The sequence below is a fragment of the Diabrotica virgifera genome, chromosome 2 (assembly GCF_917563875.1).
Source record: "Diabrotica virgifera virgifera chromosome 2, PGI_DIABVI_V3a".
Lineage (NCBI taxonomy): Eukaryota > Metazoa > Arthropoda > Insecta > Coleoptera > Chrysomelidae > Diabrotica > Diabrotica virgifera.
Genome location: NC_065444.1, coordinates 28,423,160 through 28,441,126, shown reverse-complemented (window position 1 = coordinate 28,441,126; position 17,967 = coordinate 28,423,160). Strand labels below are relative to the sequence as shown.

At 33.9% G+C, this 17,967-nt stretch overlaps 1 protein-coding gene across 2 annotated transcripts in view; it reads right to left on the bottom strand.

Moving 5' to 3' along the window:
• Nucleotides 1-3,165: 3,165 nt before the first annotated feature.
• Nucleotides 3,166-17,967, bottom strand: part of LOC126880011 (fatty acid-binding protein, adipocyte) — a 104,989-nt gene continuing 90,187 nt past the window's right edge. For both annotated transcript variants that reach the window (XM_050643526.1, XM_050643525.1), the window contains 2 exons: nt 9,884-10,161; nt 3,166-3,404 (listed from right to left, as the gene is read on the bottom strand). In XM_050643526.1, the coding sequence (XP_050499483.1) occupies nt 3,351-3,404; nt 9,884-10,161 (332 nt within the window). In that variant the 3' untranslated portion in view covers nt 3,166-3,350. The remainder of the gene's footprint in view (nt 3,405-9,883; nt 10,162-17,967) is intronic.

The window sequence follows — 17,967 nt, the reverse complement described above, 5'->3', positions numbered from 1 at the left end:
ACAGCAACGACCTCGTCATCATCACTTTCCATTATTTACTATACAAATTTTATTTTTGTTTCTTTGATTAGTAGGTATATTAGTGTAGGAAACAGAGGTTAAACTTCGCAAACTCGACACAAGTCCGGTTTTATTTTTTTTCTGGTATATCAAGGGGTGCTTATTATGAGACTAACTTTTTTTAAAAGATTTGCCCCGGAACACCCTTTTTCATTCCTTTAAAGGGGGTAGGGAAAAATCCTACTCCATCAGTAGGGTTTTTTATAAATACATTTATATAATATGGTTATTGCAACATCCGTGCGGAAACTACCCTATCCCTGAAAATAAGTTTGGCGAGCATGTTTTTACGATTTTCTCATTACATACCTATATATTTTTTTTGAAACAACGCTCATACATAATTAAAGACCACTATTTGCTCTACAAATAAGGTCCTATGCATTTTTTTCGTATAAGCAACCGTTACGGCATAGTGGCGCCACAAACCTCAGAAATGCCGTCACCTATTCATTTTATTAATAATATACTTATAACAAATAAAAGAACACACTGTCTGCTACATATTATGACCTATATATATTTAACTTTCTTTGCGCCTTAAAGCCACAGTGGTGGCCCAGAGTCAATTTTGCATATTTTCTTTATTCATTTTCCTTTTTTTGGGGGTGGTTTCGGGGAAAATATGGGGGTGAATTATACAAATTTGTAAATCATACTTGTACATGGGTAATCGCTGAAAGTTTTTTTACGCTAGCATAAGCGATTCAGATGGTATATATAAAAAGAGGCTTTTTAAAATTTAACACCCTGTAATTAAAAAATGGACAATTGCCCTTAAATGAAACCTATACCAAAAAATCAGACATTTATTTGTGATTAATTGCCGCTGGGTTGCTTCTTGATTCCCATTACGGTTGGGGAAAAATAATTTATTTTAAAACATCTTTTTTATAAACTTGTCAACTTTGGGGCGCCACCTCCGCTAAACGGTGTGTGATAGATATATGCTGTCGCGGAATAAATTGTAGGAAATATAGTCCTCTTCATATTCCTATTGAGGAATTTTTTGCAATGACGTACAGGAAGGGCTACGTTTCGCAAAAACGACAAACTACCCCCTTTAAAGGGATGAAAATGGGTGTTCCGGGGCGAAATCTTTTAAGAAAAAGTTAGTCTCATTAAAAGCACCCCTTGATATACTGAAAAAAAATGTAACCGGACTTATTTGCGGAGTTCAACCTTTGTTTCCTACACTATATAACATGAAACGGTTTCGTTCTTCACAATTTACTTGTTTCATGTTTCACGTTTCTTTGATATTAACAAGCAATTAAAGGGCGGCGCCGACAGCAACAACCACGTCACTATCCATTGCCGACTATACAAATTTTATTTTTGTTTCATCGATTAGCATATCACATGAAACGGTTACTTTTTTTACAATTTATTTGTTTCATGTTTCACGTTTCATGTTTCTTTGATGTGCGGCCCTGCCTTAGGAATATATTCTGGGGAGTAAAAGACGATGAAGATCTTTGGAGGAGACGAACAAATGCAGAGATCAAAGAGCTCTACCGGAAACCAGAAATTAGCTAGATCGTCAGAACAAAGAGATTTAGTTGGTTAGGTCATCTTACGAGAATGGCCGACGAAAGGTGAGCAAAAAACTCACTGGTGAGAGGGGAAGCAAAGAAGAAAAGAGAACGACCACGGAAAAAGTGGCTAAAAGCGTGTAAGGAAGACCTGCAAACAATCGGGATAACAAATTGGAGAACTGCGTCCACGGACAGAAGAAAATGTAGGAAAACAGTGGAAAAATTCCAAGCCATATGGGCCTTTAAGGCCTGTTGAGCTGTATATAGGGTGAGACAGATAACTGGCCTATTAGAAATATTTCGAGAACTAAAGGCAACAGAATAGTGAAAATTGGAATAAAGGGGTTCTGAAGGATGATCTATTAAATGAAAATATTTTCATCTCTTTGCAACTTCCGGTTATACCGGAAGTTGCTTATAACTTCGTTTTTTTAAATAGGACACCCTGTATATTTTTACATTATTGGATTTTCCTGAATATCTTCTTTCTTAAAATATGAAGTTTTGTAATATTATACAGGGTATTTTAAGAGATATTTACGTTTTTTTATTAATTTCGTAGCAACATTCACACCCTGTAGAATTGTAATAGTTTGACATTAAAAACTCTGCTTATGTTTAAGTGATTTTTAATATAGTCTACTATTGTTAAGAATCATTAGTAGGTATAACTAATTTTGAAATTTTAGTATACAGGGTTGGTCGAAACTCGGAATGAGTATTTTCTGAGTATTCTTAAATGGAACACCCTGTATTTTAGTATTGTAGTGAAATGATATTTCATGGCACTTTTTTATTTTATATATATTCTCTATACATAACTGCTTTAATTTGTGAGTTATTGGTGATTCAAGCTAAACATTAATTGCAACAAAAAATACGTAAAATTTTATTAGGTTGGCCGTGAAAATATTCCATCACAAATAATTTTTCAGAAATCTACATATTAATCCAGATTGATCCTTAAAATTACCAATAATGGTTTAGCTATCAAAATAACTATGTAGTTAAGATTGTTGGTGCGATTAACAATTAAGTGCAAATTAAATCAGTTAGGTATAGGGAATGCTTAAGAAATAAAAAAGTACCGTAAAATATCATTTCATTACAATACTAAAATACAGGGTGTTTCATTTAAGAAAACTCAGAAAATACTCATTCCGAGTTTCGGCCAACCCTGTATACTAAAATTAAAAATTTAGCTATACTAATGATTTTTAACAATAGTAGACTATATTCAAAATCATTTGAACGTAAGTAGAGTTTTAGATGTCAAATTACTACAATTCTACAGGGTGTGAATGTTGCTACGAAATTAATAAAAAAACATAATTGTCTTTTAAAATACCCTGTATAACATTACAAAACCTCATATTTTAAGAAAGAAGACATCGAAGAGAATCCAAAAATGACCGGAAGTAGCAAATAGATGAAAATATTTTCATTAAACAGATGACTCTTCAAAACCCCTTAATTCAAATTTTCATGATTCTGTTGCCTTTAGTTCTCGAGATATTTCTAATAGGCCCTTTATTTGCCTCACCCATACAATAAAAAATAACACATGTTTTTATTCTATGCTTTTATTTCCATGAGTATATATTCCACTACATACATAATTACAAATCAGTACAAATTTAATAAAGTAATAAAAAGTATAGATAAACAAACTCATTTTGGTATAATCACTACGTATCGGACCAGTACAAAAAAATTAAAAAATATAATAACTTATTAGGTAAGCATAAACTATCAAACTTGAATCTTGTAGATCCTGGTGGCCTTGACGTTGTTCACCGACATTTCCTAAAAAGAAACAAAAAAATTTAAGGTATTATTATGCAATTAAATATTTTAAAAGCTAGACTTTAGACATTCAACTTTGCTATTAATTTCTACAGATTTTTTTATATGCAACATAAATGACATAAACGAGTCCTGCACCTCTCATTGAGGAACAACTTGAATGTACAGTGAGGACACTATCTATTTAAAGCATCAGTTAATAAAATAAATATAGCCAGAATGATCGCCAATATTCGAAGAAAAAGACAGTGAGGACGTTTAGGTTGGAATACATTCATTTTGTCGTGAATGGCCGATTTTGGAGATAAATCTCGAGCATTTACTATATAAGAATTGTCTACACTCAAGAAAATACTTAAATTTTTAAGTGCTTTACTCAGTAGTTAAACCATAGACGTATACAGAATACAGGGTATTTCATTGGGAAACGGAAATACTTTAATGGTGAATAGAGGTCACCGAGCCGGCTCTAGATATACTACATTTTTTGAAATACCGACTTTTATAACCAAGTTACAGTTTTATCGATTTTGCCCATTTCTTTCCTAAGCCATAACTTTAGAACCACCCCGTATATTTTTTTGATATTTGGTACACATATTATGTCTCATTCAAAACCCAAACGACCGACATACTAACCATAAGAAAAATCCGGGTCCTGATTAACAAAAAATTATAAAGTAATTGTGACCTTAAAACAACACCCTGTATATTCAAATTTTGAAAATCTGTTTACATATTTGAAATGAGCACAATAAAGTAAGTTTAATGGTTCGCTTCAATTTTTCGGCCAGCCAATTTTATGACTTTAATTTTGAAATTATATTGAATTTTTTAAGAACTCTGACATTAAAAAGCAGATATTATTAACTTTTAGTTATAAATTATTAAAGTTAATGAATAAATACTCATTTTAAAAATATTCCATACTTATTTACCACATTAGAGCGACCCAATTACTAATGACAAGAAAAATCAAGGTCCGGATTAACAAAAAAATATAAAGTAATTGTGACCTTGAAACAACACCCTGTATAATATTGAAATTTTGAAAATTTGTTTGCGTATTTTAAAAGAGTATTAAAAACTGCGTTAAAAGGTGCATGACAAATTTTTGCGCAGATAATTTAATTACGGCAATTTTGAAATCATATTGATTAATTCTGTCAAGGTCACAAGAAGCTATCAGAAAAATGAAGAACAATCCCAATGTAATTAGAAAATCGATTCGAAATCTTTTAAAACGAGCAAGGAAATGCATCGAACAAAATGGCGGACATTTTGAACAACTGTTATAGTTCAAATATTTTTAATTTATGTTAAATTGTTGAATTGTTTAAACGAGTTTTTTTAGTAGATATAGCTGTTTTTTTAATTCTTTACTAAATCATTAAAATATCCCAATTCTCGCAATTCTAATTTTTAATGATGTGCATACAGCTACAAATCCAGAGAATCCATGAAGCAATCCGTAGTAAATAAGTATTAAGTATTTTTAAAATAGTTATTGATTCATTAACATTAAATTATTAAAAGTTAATAATAGGTTTGTTCTAGCATCTGTTTCAAACGGTTTGAAACCATCAGCGAATAGTGGACCAGCGAGAATAGAGGGGATAGCACTGGTGACTGTATTATGTTTTCTCACTGACCAACTCTTTGCTGATGGTTTCTAACTACTTTGACTGTTTGCTAGAACAAACCTATTACATACCTGGTTTTTAATCTCAGAGTTCTTTAAAATTTCAATATAATTTCAAAATTGATGTAATTAAATCAACGGCGAAAAAATTAAAATGAACCTTTGATCACAGTTTTTTATGCTCTTTTAAAATGCGCAGATAAATTTTCAAAATTTCAATATACAGGGTGTTGGTTCAATGTCACAATTACTTTATATTCTTTTGTTAATTCAGACTTGGATTTTCCTTGTCATTAGTAATTGGGTCGTTCCAATGTGGTAAATAAGTATTGATTATTTTTAAAATGAGTATTTATTCATTAACTTTAATAATTTATAATTAAAAGTTAATAATACATACCTGCTTTTTAATGTCAGAGTTCTTAAAAAATTCAATATAATTTCAAAATTAAAGTCATAAAATTGTCTGGCCGAAAAATTGAAGCGATCCATTAAACTTACTTTTTTGTGCTCTTTTGAAATATGCAAAGAGATTTTCAAAATTTGAATATACAGGGTGTTGTTTTAAGGTTCCAATTACTTTATAATTTTTTGTTAATCCGGACCTGGATTTTTCTTATGGTTAGTATGTCGGTCGTTTGGGTTTTGAATCAGATATGTGTACCAGATATGTATACCAAATATCAAAAAAATATACAGGGTGGTTCTAAAGTTATGGCTTCGGAAAGAAATGGACAAAATCGATAAAACACCCTGTAACTCGGTTATAAAAGTCGGCAGGGCAAAAAATGTTGTATATCTAGAACCGGCTTGGTGACCTCTATTCACCGTTAAAGTATTTCCGTTTCCCAATGAAACATCCTGTATATTAACATAGACTGAGCTGTCGGTAGAGTCAAAGAATACACCACCCACCGGTGGATGGTGTATTCTTTGGTAGAGCTAAGTGACGATATCCATGACGATTTGGTGGGGGAGATAGAGAGTGAGTAGTTTCAATGCGCTAGAATCCGTCTCTCTAGAGACTTAATTCGAAGGTCTTTGACTAGTAGTCTAAAAACAAGGCAAATGAAAATGCATTTCAGTAGACAGGATCAGAAACAGTTATGTCCGAAGTATTGTAGTTTTCGAGATTTGATGGCGGTCAGTACCTCTCTGATTCTTCTGAGGACCTCCTCATTTGTGACTCGGTTAGTCCATGGGATCTTAAGTAGGTATTCTCCGATATAGCCCCATCTCAAATGATTTCAATCTTCTGCACATATTTTCGTGTAAGGTCTACGACTCAACACCATAAAAAAGGACAGAGAACACGTTGCATCGCAGAATTCTTACTTTTATACCAAGAGAAAGGTTGAAGATGACCCTCATTCGGTTGAAATTGGATCTAGCTTTTCCGATGGCTCTCATCTTCTGGTTGTTGGTCCATTCTTAATTTAACCCGTGTTGAGCTGCCCCCCCACTTGCAAAAATCAAAAAACAAATAGCTATATGAGCTATATATGAGCTTTCATATTCCGCAAACTAAAACTTTTGAGCTCGTTCCACTGAGCAGTAATTTAATACTTTAGTGGGGGGGCCGAGTCAGCCCCCCCATCACTACTTAAAAATAGGAATATTGAATCGGTTTTTGCGGCAGAATTACGAGCTATTTATGAGCTCTTGAAATTATATAGTTTCGATTTTTGAGCTCATCCCCTTCACCCCCAAACAACCCTTTAATTGATTTAACTTAAGAGAGAAATGCTGAGAAAACTTAAAATATATCGTATTGCGGATATAATTCCTATAGCTTATATACTCTAAGAATAAACTATTAAATCACGTGCATTTCGATTATTGAGCTACAACCCTTTCGCAAGAAAACCACCCTATCTTCCCGGCTTAAGAGAAAGTTGTACCTACTTAAAATGCATTAAACTAATTATTTGGCGACTACATATCATTTAATAATTTATAAGCTTCCAAATTACGCGCATTTAGATCAGTAAATTGCAATTTATTTTGTATAGTGCAGTCACTGAAGGTAAAAATCAACGATTACCTTCAATTTCGGTGAACCTTCATCGATTTTCACGAAAATTGGTCAGTGGTTAGAGGATACGTCAAGAAACAAAGGTGACATGGTACCACCTTGCGCCTTTACCCTGAGGGTGGATACCGCCCCTTCTCGGGGGTGAAAATTATTTTATAAAAAATAACTGCACAAATCAATAAAAGAACAAATTAAAAGCAAAATTTATTATATAAAGTTATTAAAATAAGTCAATACTTTTTAAGTTATTAAAGATCAAAGATTTTAATTATTCGTGAAAAAAAATGCATGTTTTGAAGCGGTTTTTCGCAAATCACTAAAAAACTGTAAGTTTTTACAAAAAAGTTAATAGTAGTTTAATTCGTATAGCTTATATTCTAAGAATAAACTCTTAAATCACGCGCCTTTCGATTATAGAGCTACAACCCCTTCGCAAGAAAACCATCCCATATTCCCGGCTTAAGGGAGAGTTGTACTTAAAATAATTTAAATTAATTATTTGGCGACTACATATCGTTTAATAATTTATAAGCTCGCAAAATATACTCATTTCAATTATTGAATTGCCATTTTCTTTCTATAGTGCAGTCACTGAAGGTAAAAATCAACTATGACCTTCGATTTCGGTAAATCTCCATTAATTTTCACGAATTGACAATAACAACTTGCGGTTTTAGCCTGGGGTATATGTCACCCCTTCTCGGGGGTGAAAATTACTTTATTAAAAATAACCCCACAAATCGAGAGAGAAACAAATTGTAAGCAATGTACAATGTTATTAATAAATCAATACTTTTTAAGTTATTAAAGATCAAATATTTTAATTTTTGTGAAAGAAAATGCATGCTTTAAAGCGATTTTCCATAAATAACTCAAAAACTAAGTTTTTACAAAAAAGTTTTCATCACTAAAATTGAAGCTAATAAAAAATATAATAAATTGCTTACTTGAAAAACCCTTTAATGTTAATTTAAAGTAAGTTATTGGTAATTAAATGTATATTTTTTTCTGCGACTGCTCAAATCTAAGGATTCAAGCTTATATAACGGGAAAGAGGTGCATTTTTATAACACTTAGGTACTAAATACATACTTGTCAAAGTACTTAGAAATACCTATCAAAAATGAGCTCCAGAAAAAGTTGATAGCATCAAAATCCGCTCACCAATTTTCGTGAAAATGAATGGAGATTTACCGAAATTGAAGGTCATAGTTGATTTTTACCTTCAGTGACTGCACTATAGAAAGAAACTGGCAATTCAATAATTGAGATGCGTATATTTTGCGAGCTCATAAATTATTAAACGATATCTAGTCACCAAATAATTAATTTAAATTATTTTAAGTACAACTCTCTCTTAAGCCGGGAATATGGGATGGTTTTCTTGAGAAGGGGTTGTAGCTCAATAATCGAAAGGCGCGTGATTTAAGAGTTTATTCTTAGAATAGAAGCTATACGAATTAAACTACTATTAACTTTTTTGTAAAAACTTACAGTTTTTCAGTGATTTACGAAAAACTGCTTCAAAACATGCATTTTTTTTCACGAATAATTAAAATCTTTGATCTTTAATAATTTAAAATATTGAATTATTTTAATAACTTTATATAATAAATCTTGCTTTTAATTTTGTTCTTTTATTGATTTGTGCAGTTATTTTTTATAAAATAATTTTCACCCCCGAGAAGGGGCGGTATCCACCCTTAGGGTAAAGGCGCAAGGTGGTACCATGTCACCTTTGTTTCTTGACGTATCCTCTAACCACTGACCAATTTTCGTGAAAATCGATGAAGATTCACCGAAATTGAAGGTAATCGTTGATTTTTACCTTCAGTGACTGCACTATACAAAATAAATTGCAATTTACTGATCTAAGTGCGCGTAATTTGGAAGCTTATAAATTATTAAATGATATGTAGTCGCCAAATAATTAATTTAATGCATTTTAAGTACAACTTTCTCTTAAGCCGGGAAGATAGGGTGGTTTTCTTGCGAAGGGGTTGTAGCTCAATAATCGAAATGCACGTGATTTAATAGTTTATTCTTAGAGTATATAAGCTATATGAATTATATCCGCAATACGATATATTTTAAGTTTTCTCAGCATTTTTCTCTTAAGTTAAATCAATTAAAGGGTTGTTTGGGGGTGAAGAGGATGAGCTCAAAAATCGAAACTACATAATTTCAAGAGCTCATAAATAGCTCGTAATTCTACCGCAAAAACCGATTCAATATTCCTATTTTTAAGTAGTGGGGGGGCTGACTCAGCCCCCCACTAAAGTATTAAATTCCTGCTCAGTGGAACGAGCTCAAAATTTTTAGTTTGCGGAATATGAAAGCTCATAAATAGCTCATAAATCAGGGCTATTTGTTTTTTAATTTTTGCAAGTGGGGGGGGGGCAGCTCAACACGGGTCTTAATTTATTACGGTGTCTAGGTAATTGCAGTGCGTCACTCTTTCTACTGGGATTTAGTTGACGTAGAATTGACTTCATGTTATCTTTTCTTGCTTATTATCGTGAGCTTTGTCTTCTTTTCGTTTATATTGAGTCCATAATGTTGACTGTAATACGTGATTTTACTCATAAGGAGGTACAGTAAAACCGATTTAACTGCAACCGTGAGGAGAAGAGATGGCAGCCGTTTGCTTATGCGGTGCAAGTGACCTTGAGGGTTTCAGTTAACTCTGCTATACTGTACTTGTAGATCTTCTAGGTTGTCAAATCGAGCGACAATATACACAAACGACAAAATATTTATAATTTGTCTACTACACAAGGCTAAATATTAAAATCTACTCACCATTTTAATTTCATCAGCGGAAAATGTCCTATCAATCACAGTTTCTGTCCCACTAGGATTCTTTTGGACTTCGTGCAAAGTGTTTCCATCAATTGTAATGGTAGATTTTACCTTACGGCCATCAGGAGTTTCTTGGTCAAATTCCACTCCTGGTTTGAATTTCAGAATTACATTTTTAAAGGTTGATATCGATGACAGAATATACTCATCGCCTTCCTTTTGTAGATCCACTACAGGTGAAACTGTTGCTCCCATTTTGCGGGTCACCAATCCAACACCTACAACAAATATAAATTTAAAGTAATTTATAATGTAAACACAAATAATATTATTTTTTAAGAAACAGAATTTCAAATGATGTCCTTTGGTATGTCTTCTCTAGTTATGTTATCATTCATTAGTTCTTTCATGCTGTCCATCCCTCTATTTCCATGAATTTTATCATTTCCGGGGTGATATGATCCTTGCCTAATATTACTCTTTCTATTGCTTTCTTTAATTCCTCTCTTGTTATGGATTCAACATGTTATTCTTCATTCCGTTCTTGGAAATTCCGTTCTTCATCCCCTATGTTGTCCGTGTCTGCATGTGTTAGCTCTTTGAAATGTTCTCTCCATCTTTCCATTATTTGTTTTTCTTCTGTTAATACGTTTCCATTCTTGTCTTTTATTTTCGGCATCGTGTGCTTTTTCTTTTGTCCGTTGACCTCTCCCATGACCTTTCCTTTTTCTTTATATGGCTCATAATCTTCCGGGTGCTTTGTGCTTAGGTATCTCTTCCATTTGCCTTTTTTGTTCTTTATTTTCTCTCGTATTTCTTCCGTCCACCATTTCGTTCTTCTCATCTTTCTTCTCTTTTCTTTTTCCTCTGTTGTTCTTATTCTCATTATTACTAGATGATAGTCACTGCCAATCTCTGAGCCTGTTTTCGTATCTTCTTAGTTCCATTGTTTGTTTAAATTTATTCTTGTTAAAGACGTTGTTAACCTTTAAATCGTTTTAATATATTCGGAAAAAAAGTGAGTCGTAATGAACCGTTTAGGTTGTTTAGTTAGCAATTAAATAATTTAGCATACCTGAACCAGAACTGATGACCGAATACTCTCACAATGATTATGTAGAACACACAGAACATGGACTATTGGAAGAATCTGAAAATGAAGAGAACGAGATAGCAAAACCGCGAACAAGAAAATAAGTTGAAAGGGCAATCACACTGCAGAAAAATAACAAGGCCCCTGGATGTGACAGAATACCCCCAGAATTGTCACAAGTTGGGAATAATGAAAATTATATACAGTCTGTTCCAACGAAAATTTGACCCCTCAGAAACTCAGAAATCAAGAGCTTCTTCGAAATAAAAAAAAACACGTCAATTTATAATGGAGGGGGACGAATTTTCATGCAAAATTCTGCCCTCAAATGTAACCCCCTACTGCCCCGCATCGACTCCCACTTTTTTTAATAGCAAGTGTAGTCGAGTGGCACATCATTTGAAAGGTATTTTTTTTCTCTACACGACCCTATATTTTTTTATTTGCGGAATATCTGGAAAGATAATTTTTGATTTAACTAATTTATAATAAATTTGTTAAGTCCAAAATTATCTTCAAACTTATTACGTAAATAAAAAAAATAGAATGTCGTATAGAGAAAAAAATTACCTTTCAAATGATGTGCCACTCGACCACACTTGCTATTTAAAAAAAGTGGGGGTTGATGCGGGGCAGTAGGGGGTTACATTTGAGGGTATGAATTTTACATGAAAATTCGTCCCCATCCCATTATAAATTGACGTATTTTTTAAAATTTTGAAGAAGCTCTTGATTTCTGAGTTATTTTCGTTGGAACAGACTGTATATAATTTTCATTACTCCCAACTTGGGACAATTCTGGGGGTATTTTATCACATCCAGGGGCCTTGTTATCTTTCTGCAGTTTGATTGCCCTTTCAACTTATTTTCTTGTTAGCGGCTTTGTTATCTCCTTCTTTTCATTTTCATATTCTTCCAATAGTCCATGTTCTGTGTGTTCTACATCATCATTGTGAGAGTATTCGGTCATCAGTTATGGTTCAGGTATGCTAAATTATTTAATTGCTAACTAAACAACCTAAACGGTTCATTACGACCCACTTATTTTCCGAATATAGATATTAAAACGATTTAAAGGTTAACAACGTCTTTAACAAGAATAAATTTAAACAAACAATGGAACTAAGAAGATACGAAAAGAGGCTCAGAGATTGGCAGTGAACATCATCTAGTAATATTGAGAATAAGAACAACAGGAAAAAGAAGAAAAGAGAAGAAAGATGAAAAGAACGAAACGGTGGACGGAAGAAATACGAGAGAAAATAAAGAACAAAAAAAGGCAAATGGAAGAGATACCTAAGCACAAAGCACCCGGAAGATTATGAGCCATATAAAGAGAAAAGGAAAGAGGTTAAAATAGCGGTGAAAGCATGTAAGGAAAGGTCATGGGAGAGGTTTGGACAAAAAATGACAAAAAATTATAGGGAAAACCAAAAGCTCTTCTACGGCGCATTAAAGCAACTCAGGCAAAAGAAAGAGCACACGATGCCGAAAATAAAAGACAAGAATGGAAACGTATTAACAGAAGAAAAACAAATAATGGAAAGATTGAGAGAATATTTCAAAGAGCTAACAAATGCAGACCTGGACAACATAGGGGAGATACAAGAACGGAATGAAGAATAATACGTGGAATCCATAACAAGAGAGGAATTAAAGAAAGCAATAGAAAGAGTAAAATTAGGCAAGGCACCAGGCAAGGATCATATCACCCCGGAAATGATAAAATTCATGGGAATAGAGGGATGGACAGCATGAAAGAACTAATGAATGATATCATAAATAGAGCAGACATACCAAAGAACTGGAAGAAATACATTATTTTACCAATACACAAAAAGGGAGACAAGAGAAACTGTAATATTTACCGAGGTACCACTATATGAAGTATCCCTGAGAAGGTATTCGCAAGAATAATAGAGACAAGAATAAAAACCCAAATAGAAACAACTACTATGGAAGAAACACAGTGTGGATTCAGGAAGGACAGTAAGTGAGAAGATAATCAATAAGAATAGAGAGATACATATATGCTTCATCGACCTGGAAAAGGCGTTTGACAGAATCCAAAGAAAGGAGGGATGGAAGGCAGTAAAATAAAGGGGAGTCGACAGACACATAATAGAAGTAATAAAGGATATATACATAAATAATACAAATACAGTAAGAACCAATAACGCGGAATCCAGAGAATTTACTACAAGTCAAGACGTCAAACAGGCATGCGTGTTGAGTCCACTGCTATTCTCAGTGTTACTGGATGAAGCAATAAAGAAAGGCAAGAGAAGAATGAGAAAACTTACATTATGATACATACTGGCAAATGAAACAGACTCAACTATCGGAGCTACTATTTGCAGACGACATGGTATTGATAGCTGAAAACAGAGAAGACTTACAGAACAATCTTGAAATCCTAGAAGAAGAACTATCAAATATAAATATGAAAATTAATGTAGAGAAAACAAAAACAATGATAATTTCAAATACGAGGGAGACACACGCAATAGAATTAGATTAGAATTAGAATTAGAACAACTAGAGCAAGTGGAATATTTTAAATATCAAGGAGTAATAATTGAATCAAATGGTAAGCAAGACATGGAAATAAACGAGAGAATGGAACGAACAGGAAGCTTGTATGCAGCAGATGTATAGCAGCCAGACATGGACATTGACGGGGAGAGAAAAATCCAGGGTTAATGCTATGGAAATGAGGTTCCTGAGGAAAATAGCAAACAGAAAAGGATAGACAAAATACGAAACGAATGAATCAGACAAAACTTAAAACTACAACCAATTAAGGAAAACATAGTAGAGGGACAACTTAGATGGTTCGGGCACGTATGTAGAATGTGGAACTGAGAGACTAACAAAACGAGTGTTCGAAAACGGGAGTGCAAGGGAAAAACAAAAGAGAAAGACCAATATACAAGAGTTATGTGGGTAGATGAAATCAGGAAAGAAGTCGAGAAAAAAGGATTGACATTGGAAAGTGCAAGAAACACAAGATCGGAAAGCATGGAGACGAGACTACAATGCCAAACTCAACTCAACCAGCCTTACACCTAAAGGTAGAAAGACTAAGTAAGTTCTGGTTCAAGTATGCTAAATTATTTAATTGGTTCTAAATACTAAACAACTTAAACGGTTCATTACGACCCACTTATTTTTCGAATATATTAAAACGATTTAAAGGTTAACAACGACTTTAACAAGAATAAATTTAAACAAACAATAGAACTATAATGTTTAACATGTGAACGGAACATATCCAACAATAACGTTAAATCATTATCAAATGTTTTTATTTACCAGTTCAAAGTTCTAAATACCTACCTCATAATATTTGCAGTGCTTATCTTAATTGATTGTTAAATTGAAGTATGAATCTCAAAGTCAATACCATGTTGTACAAAGTTTATAAAATCACTGAAAACTTGTGTCATTAAATGCACAATAATTTTATCGCTGGGGAAAAAACCATATTTTAGCAGTTTCAAAATATAGTCCGAATACAAATTAATAAATCGTATCTGTGACAGGTATATGTTAGACAGGGCAGTATCGTCGCCCCCGCTAGCGAAATTATTCCGATTCGATTTTTTACACAAACTTACTCAAAAAGAGGTCCTTATAACATATCCACAGGGTGCCGGGCGATGCCGTGGTCGAAAAATTGTATAAACAATTTTTTTAAAACAAATTCACAAAAATAATTTTTTCATTTCGAACAATATTTTTTAGATAATTTGGGTGATTCTGAGCAAAAAAGGTCTCTTGTCATTTTCTCTAAAATTGATTGTTGTCGAGTTATATGCGATTAAAAATTTGAAAAATGCAAAAATGTTCCTTTTCAAGACTTAATAACTCGATTAAAAATTATTATTATGAAATCCAAAAAGTGGCAAAATCAAGTTTCAAACCCCTTCTTCAAGGTCCTGAAGAGGTCATTATTAGGTCATTATTTTATTACAAAGCTGCCATTTTTAATTATTAACAATTAGCGCTATAGTTCCACTGTATCGTCGCCCCCGTTAGCGAAACTATTTCGATTCGATTTTTTTGCACAGACTTACTCAAAAAGAGGTCCTTATAACACATCCATAGGGTGCCGGGCGGTGCCGTGGTCGAAAAATTGTTTAAACAATTTCACAAAAATAATTTTTTCTTTGCGAACGAATTTTTTTTAGATAATTTGGGTTATTCTGAGCAAAAAAGGTCTTTTGTGATTTTTCTCTAAAATTGATTGTTGTGGTGTTATATGGCCATTTTCGCATTTTACAAATTTTTAATCGCATATAACTCGACAACAATTAATTTTAGAAAAAAATGACAAGAGACCTTTTTTGTTCAGAATGTCCCAAATTATCAAAAAAAATTGTTCGAAATAAAAAAATTATTTTTGTGAATTTGTTTAAAAAAAATGTTTAAACAATTTTTCGACAACAGCACCGCCCGGCACCCTGTGGATATGTTATAAAGACCTCTTTTTGAGTAAGTTTGGACAAAAAAATCGAATCGGAATAATTTCGCTAGCGGGGGCGACGATACTGCCCGGTCTGTGTAGTCTTGACTAATTTCTTTCACTTTTTCCTGTCCTTCACTTATTTTCTCCAGTTCTCATTTCTTCTATCGCAGTCCGAACAGCACCAAACCACTTCCTTTGTGGTTTCCTTCTTCTTTTCTTCCCTTGTTCTTCTGCTTGCAAACCTCTTAGGACTTTTCTTTCTTTTGGCACTCTTAAAACATATCCCAATTATAAAACTCTCTGCGCCCTGATTTTCTGTGTTATTTTGGGTCTCTTATACACCCTAGCTCCTGGTTTGTTTTTCTGCGCCATTCCCCACCAGCCTCCTTAATACCACCAAAAACATTTCTCAAGATTTTCCTTTCCCAAATCTCTAACATTTTTTCTTCTTTCTGATTCATTGTCCAGGTTACACGTGAATACCGTTGGTCTCTCTGATGTTTCATAAAGTCGAATCTTCGCTACTTTGGACACGTTTTTTTCTTTAAACAGTGCCTTTAATGATCATACTACTTTGCTACCTTTCAACACCTGTTTATATATTTCTCTCTCCTTGCCTCCTCTATTTGTAACTTTTACTCTAAAGTACTCAAATTACGTTACCTTCTCAAATTTATACTCTCTCATATTCGTACTTAAAGTGATCTTTTTATTTTGTTTCTGCATTTTCCTTTCTAATTTATATATAAGTATGTACTTGGTTTTTTCTTTAGTTATAGTTAAACGAGAGGGAAAGTAACAACTAGGAACAGCATAGGGGAAGGGCGGGCACAACGGGGTGGACGGGCAAGACGGGGTACCGCGATTGAGAACGAAACCCCCAACTCTATCTACTTTGTACCGTAACAGGTACTTGCAGGAGACGAGCCTCTGTAAGAGTTTTAAACCGGTAGTGCAAACAATACCGTTATAGGCGACTGAAGTGTATTGTGTGACTAACGGACGAGTACTAGTTGTAATTGTTAAGAGCGATTTAAACTAAGGTAAGTACTGTTAGGTTATTTGCACATTATTTTTTTCATTTCAGCTAAACATGTACTATTTTGAGCGTAATATGTCGTAGCGGTTGTTCAAATAAACAATGTTTTAAGAATTTTTTAACACTTAACCTAAAAGTAGTGCAAAGCGGGCTAAACGGGGTAGAGTAGGGTAGGGTAAAATGGGGTACCCCATTTTGCCCTTCCTTAAATTAGGTACTTTGTTTCAGATGGTGTTTAAATACAAACGTGTCACCCAGAGGCAGAGCTGGTCTACACAGTCTATGGAAGGGGCGGTCAGAGCTGTAATCAACGGCGAAATGGGACATTACCGTGCATCGGTTCAGTTTAATGTCCCACAAATCACACATACAAAGAATTTGGAATTAATAAATTATGCAAGAGATATCGGTGTAATTCTCTTATGTTACCCTCCTCACACAACTCATCGGCTGCAAGCTCTTGACGTCTCATTCATGAAGCCGCTAAGCACTTATTAGGATGACGAAGTGAGAAAATGGCTGAGAACCAATCCAGGTAGAGTAGTGACATTTCACCAACTCTCATCATTATTTAGTGCTGCTTTTATAAGGGCGGCTACAATGACAACTGCTATAAATGGGTTTAAAAAAACTGGGGTGTGGCCTGTAGACTTAGGTGTTTTTTCTGACGCTGATTTTTTGCCATCTGCAACAACTGAGATTGAAAAAAGAGAGAGAACTCCTGAACAAAATTGTGAGGTCTATCGAACTAGCAGTAAGACAAACCAGCAAACAAATAATAATCCGACGTTTTCTGATGCAGTGCCATCAACTTCAAAAGCTATTACTCAATTCGAAGAAATAACACCAAGAAAGAAAACGATACCCACCGTTAGCCCATAACCAGACACATCAAGAGCTACTGTTCCATTCGGCGAAAGAACCCCTGAAAAGAATACAACACCAATCAGAAATGCGAAGCCAGGTACCTCTAGTTCCAATGATTCAGCTTTTCCGATAGTATCACCAACCGTTTTTATGCCTATTCCGCAAGCCAGTGCTGCAACTAAACGGAGTTCACACAGAAAGGGAAAAACTGCTATTTTGACTTCTACTCCTTACAAGAAAGAGCTGGAAGACGCTTTAGAAAAAAATAAGCCGAAAAGAAATGCAATAAAGGGAAAACTATCACGAAAAAAGTAAAAATTTCTAAAAAGTGTGATTCTTCAAGTGATAGTGAATCCTGTGCTAGTGATGCAGAGTGACTTTATTGTGGAGATCTTTATTCTACATCCTCTGAAGGATGGGCTTCATGTTCCAGGTGCATTCGTTGGGCGCATATGTCATGCGCTGGGATTGAAGAAGATGACGAAGAGATTTTTGTTTGTGAACTCTGCAAATAGGTAGTTTACGTGTTTATTGGGTTATTATGCCTTATTTTGATCCTACCCCATTTTACCCTACCTGACGGGCAAAACGGGGTAAAAGGACTTTTCTTAATT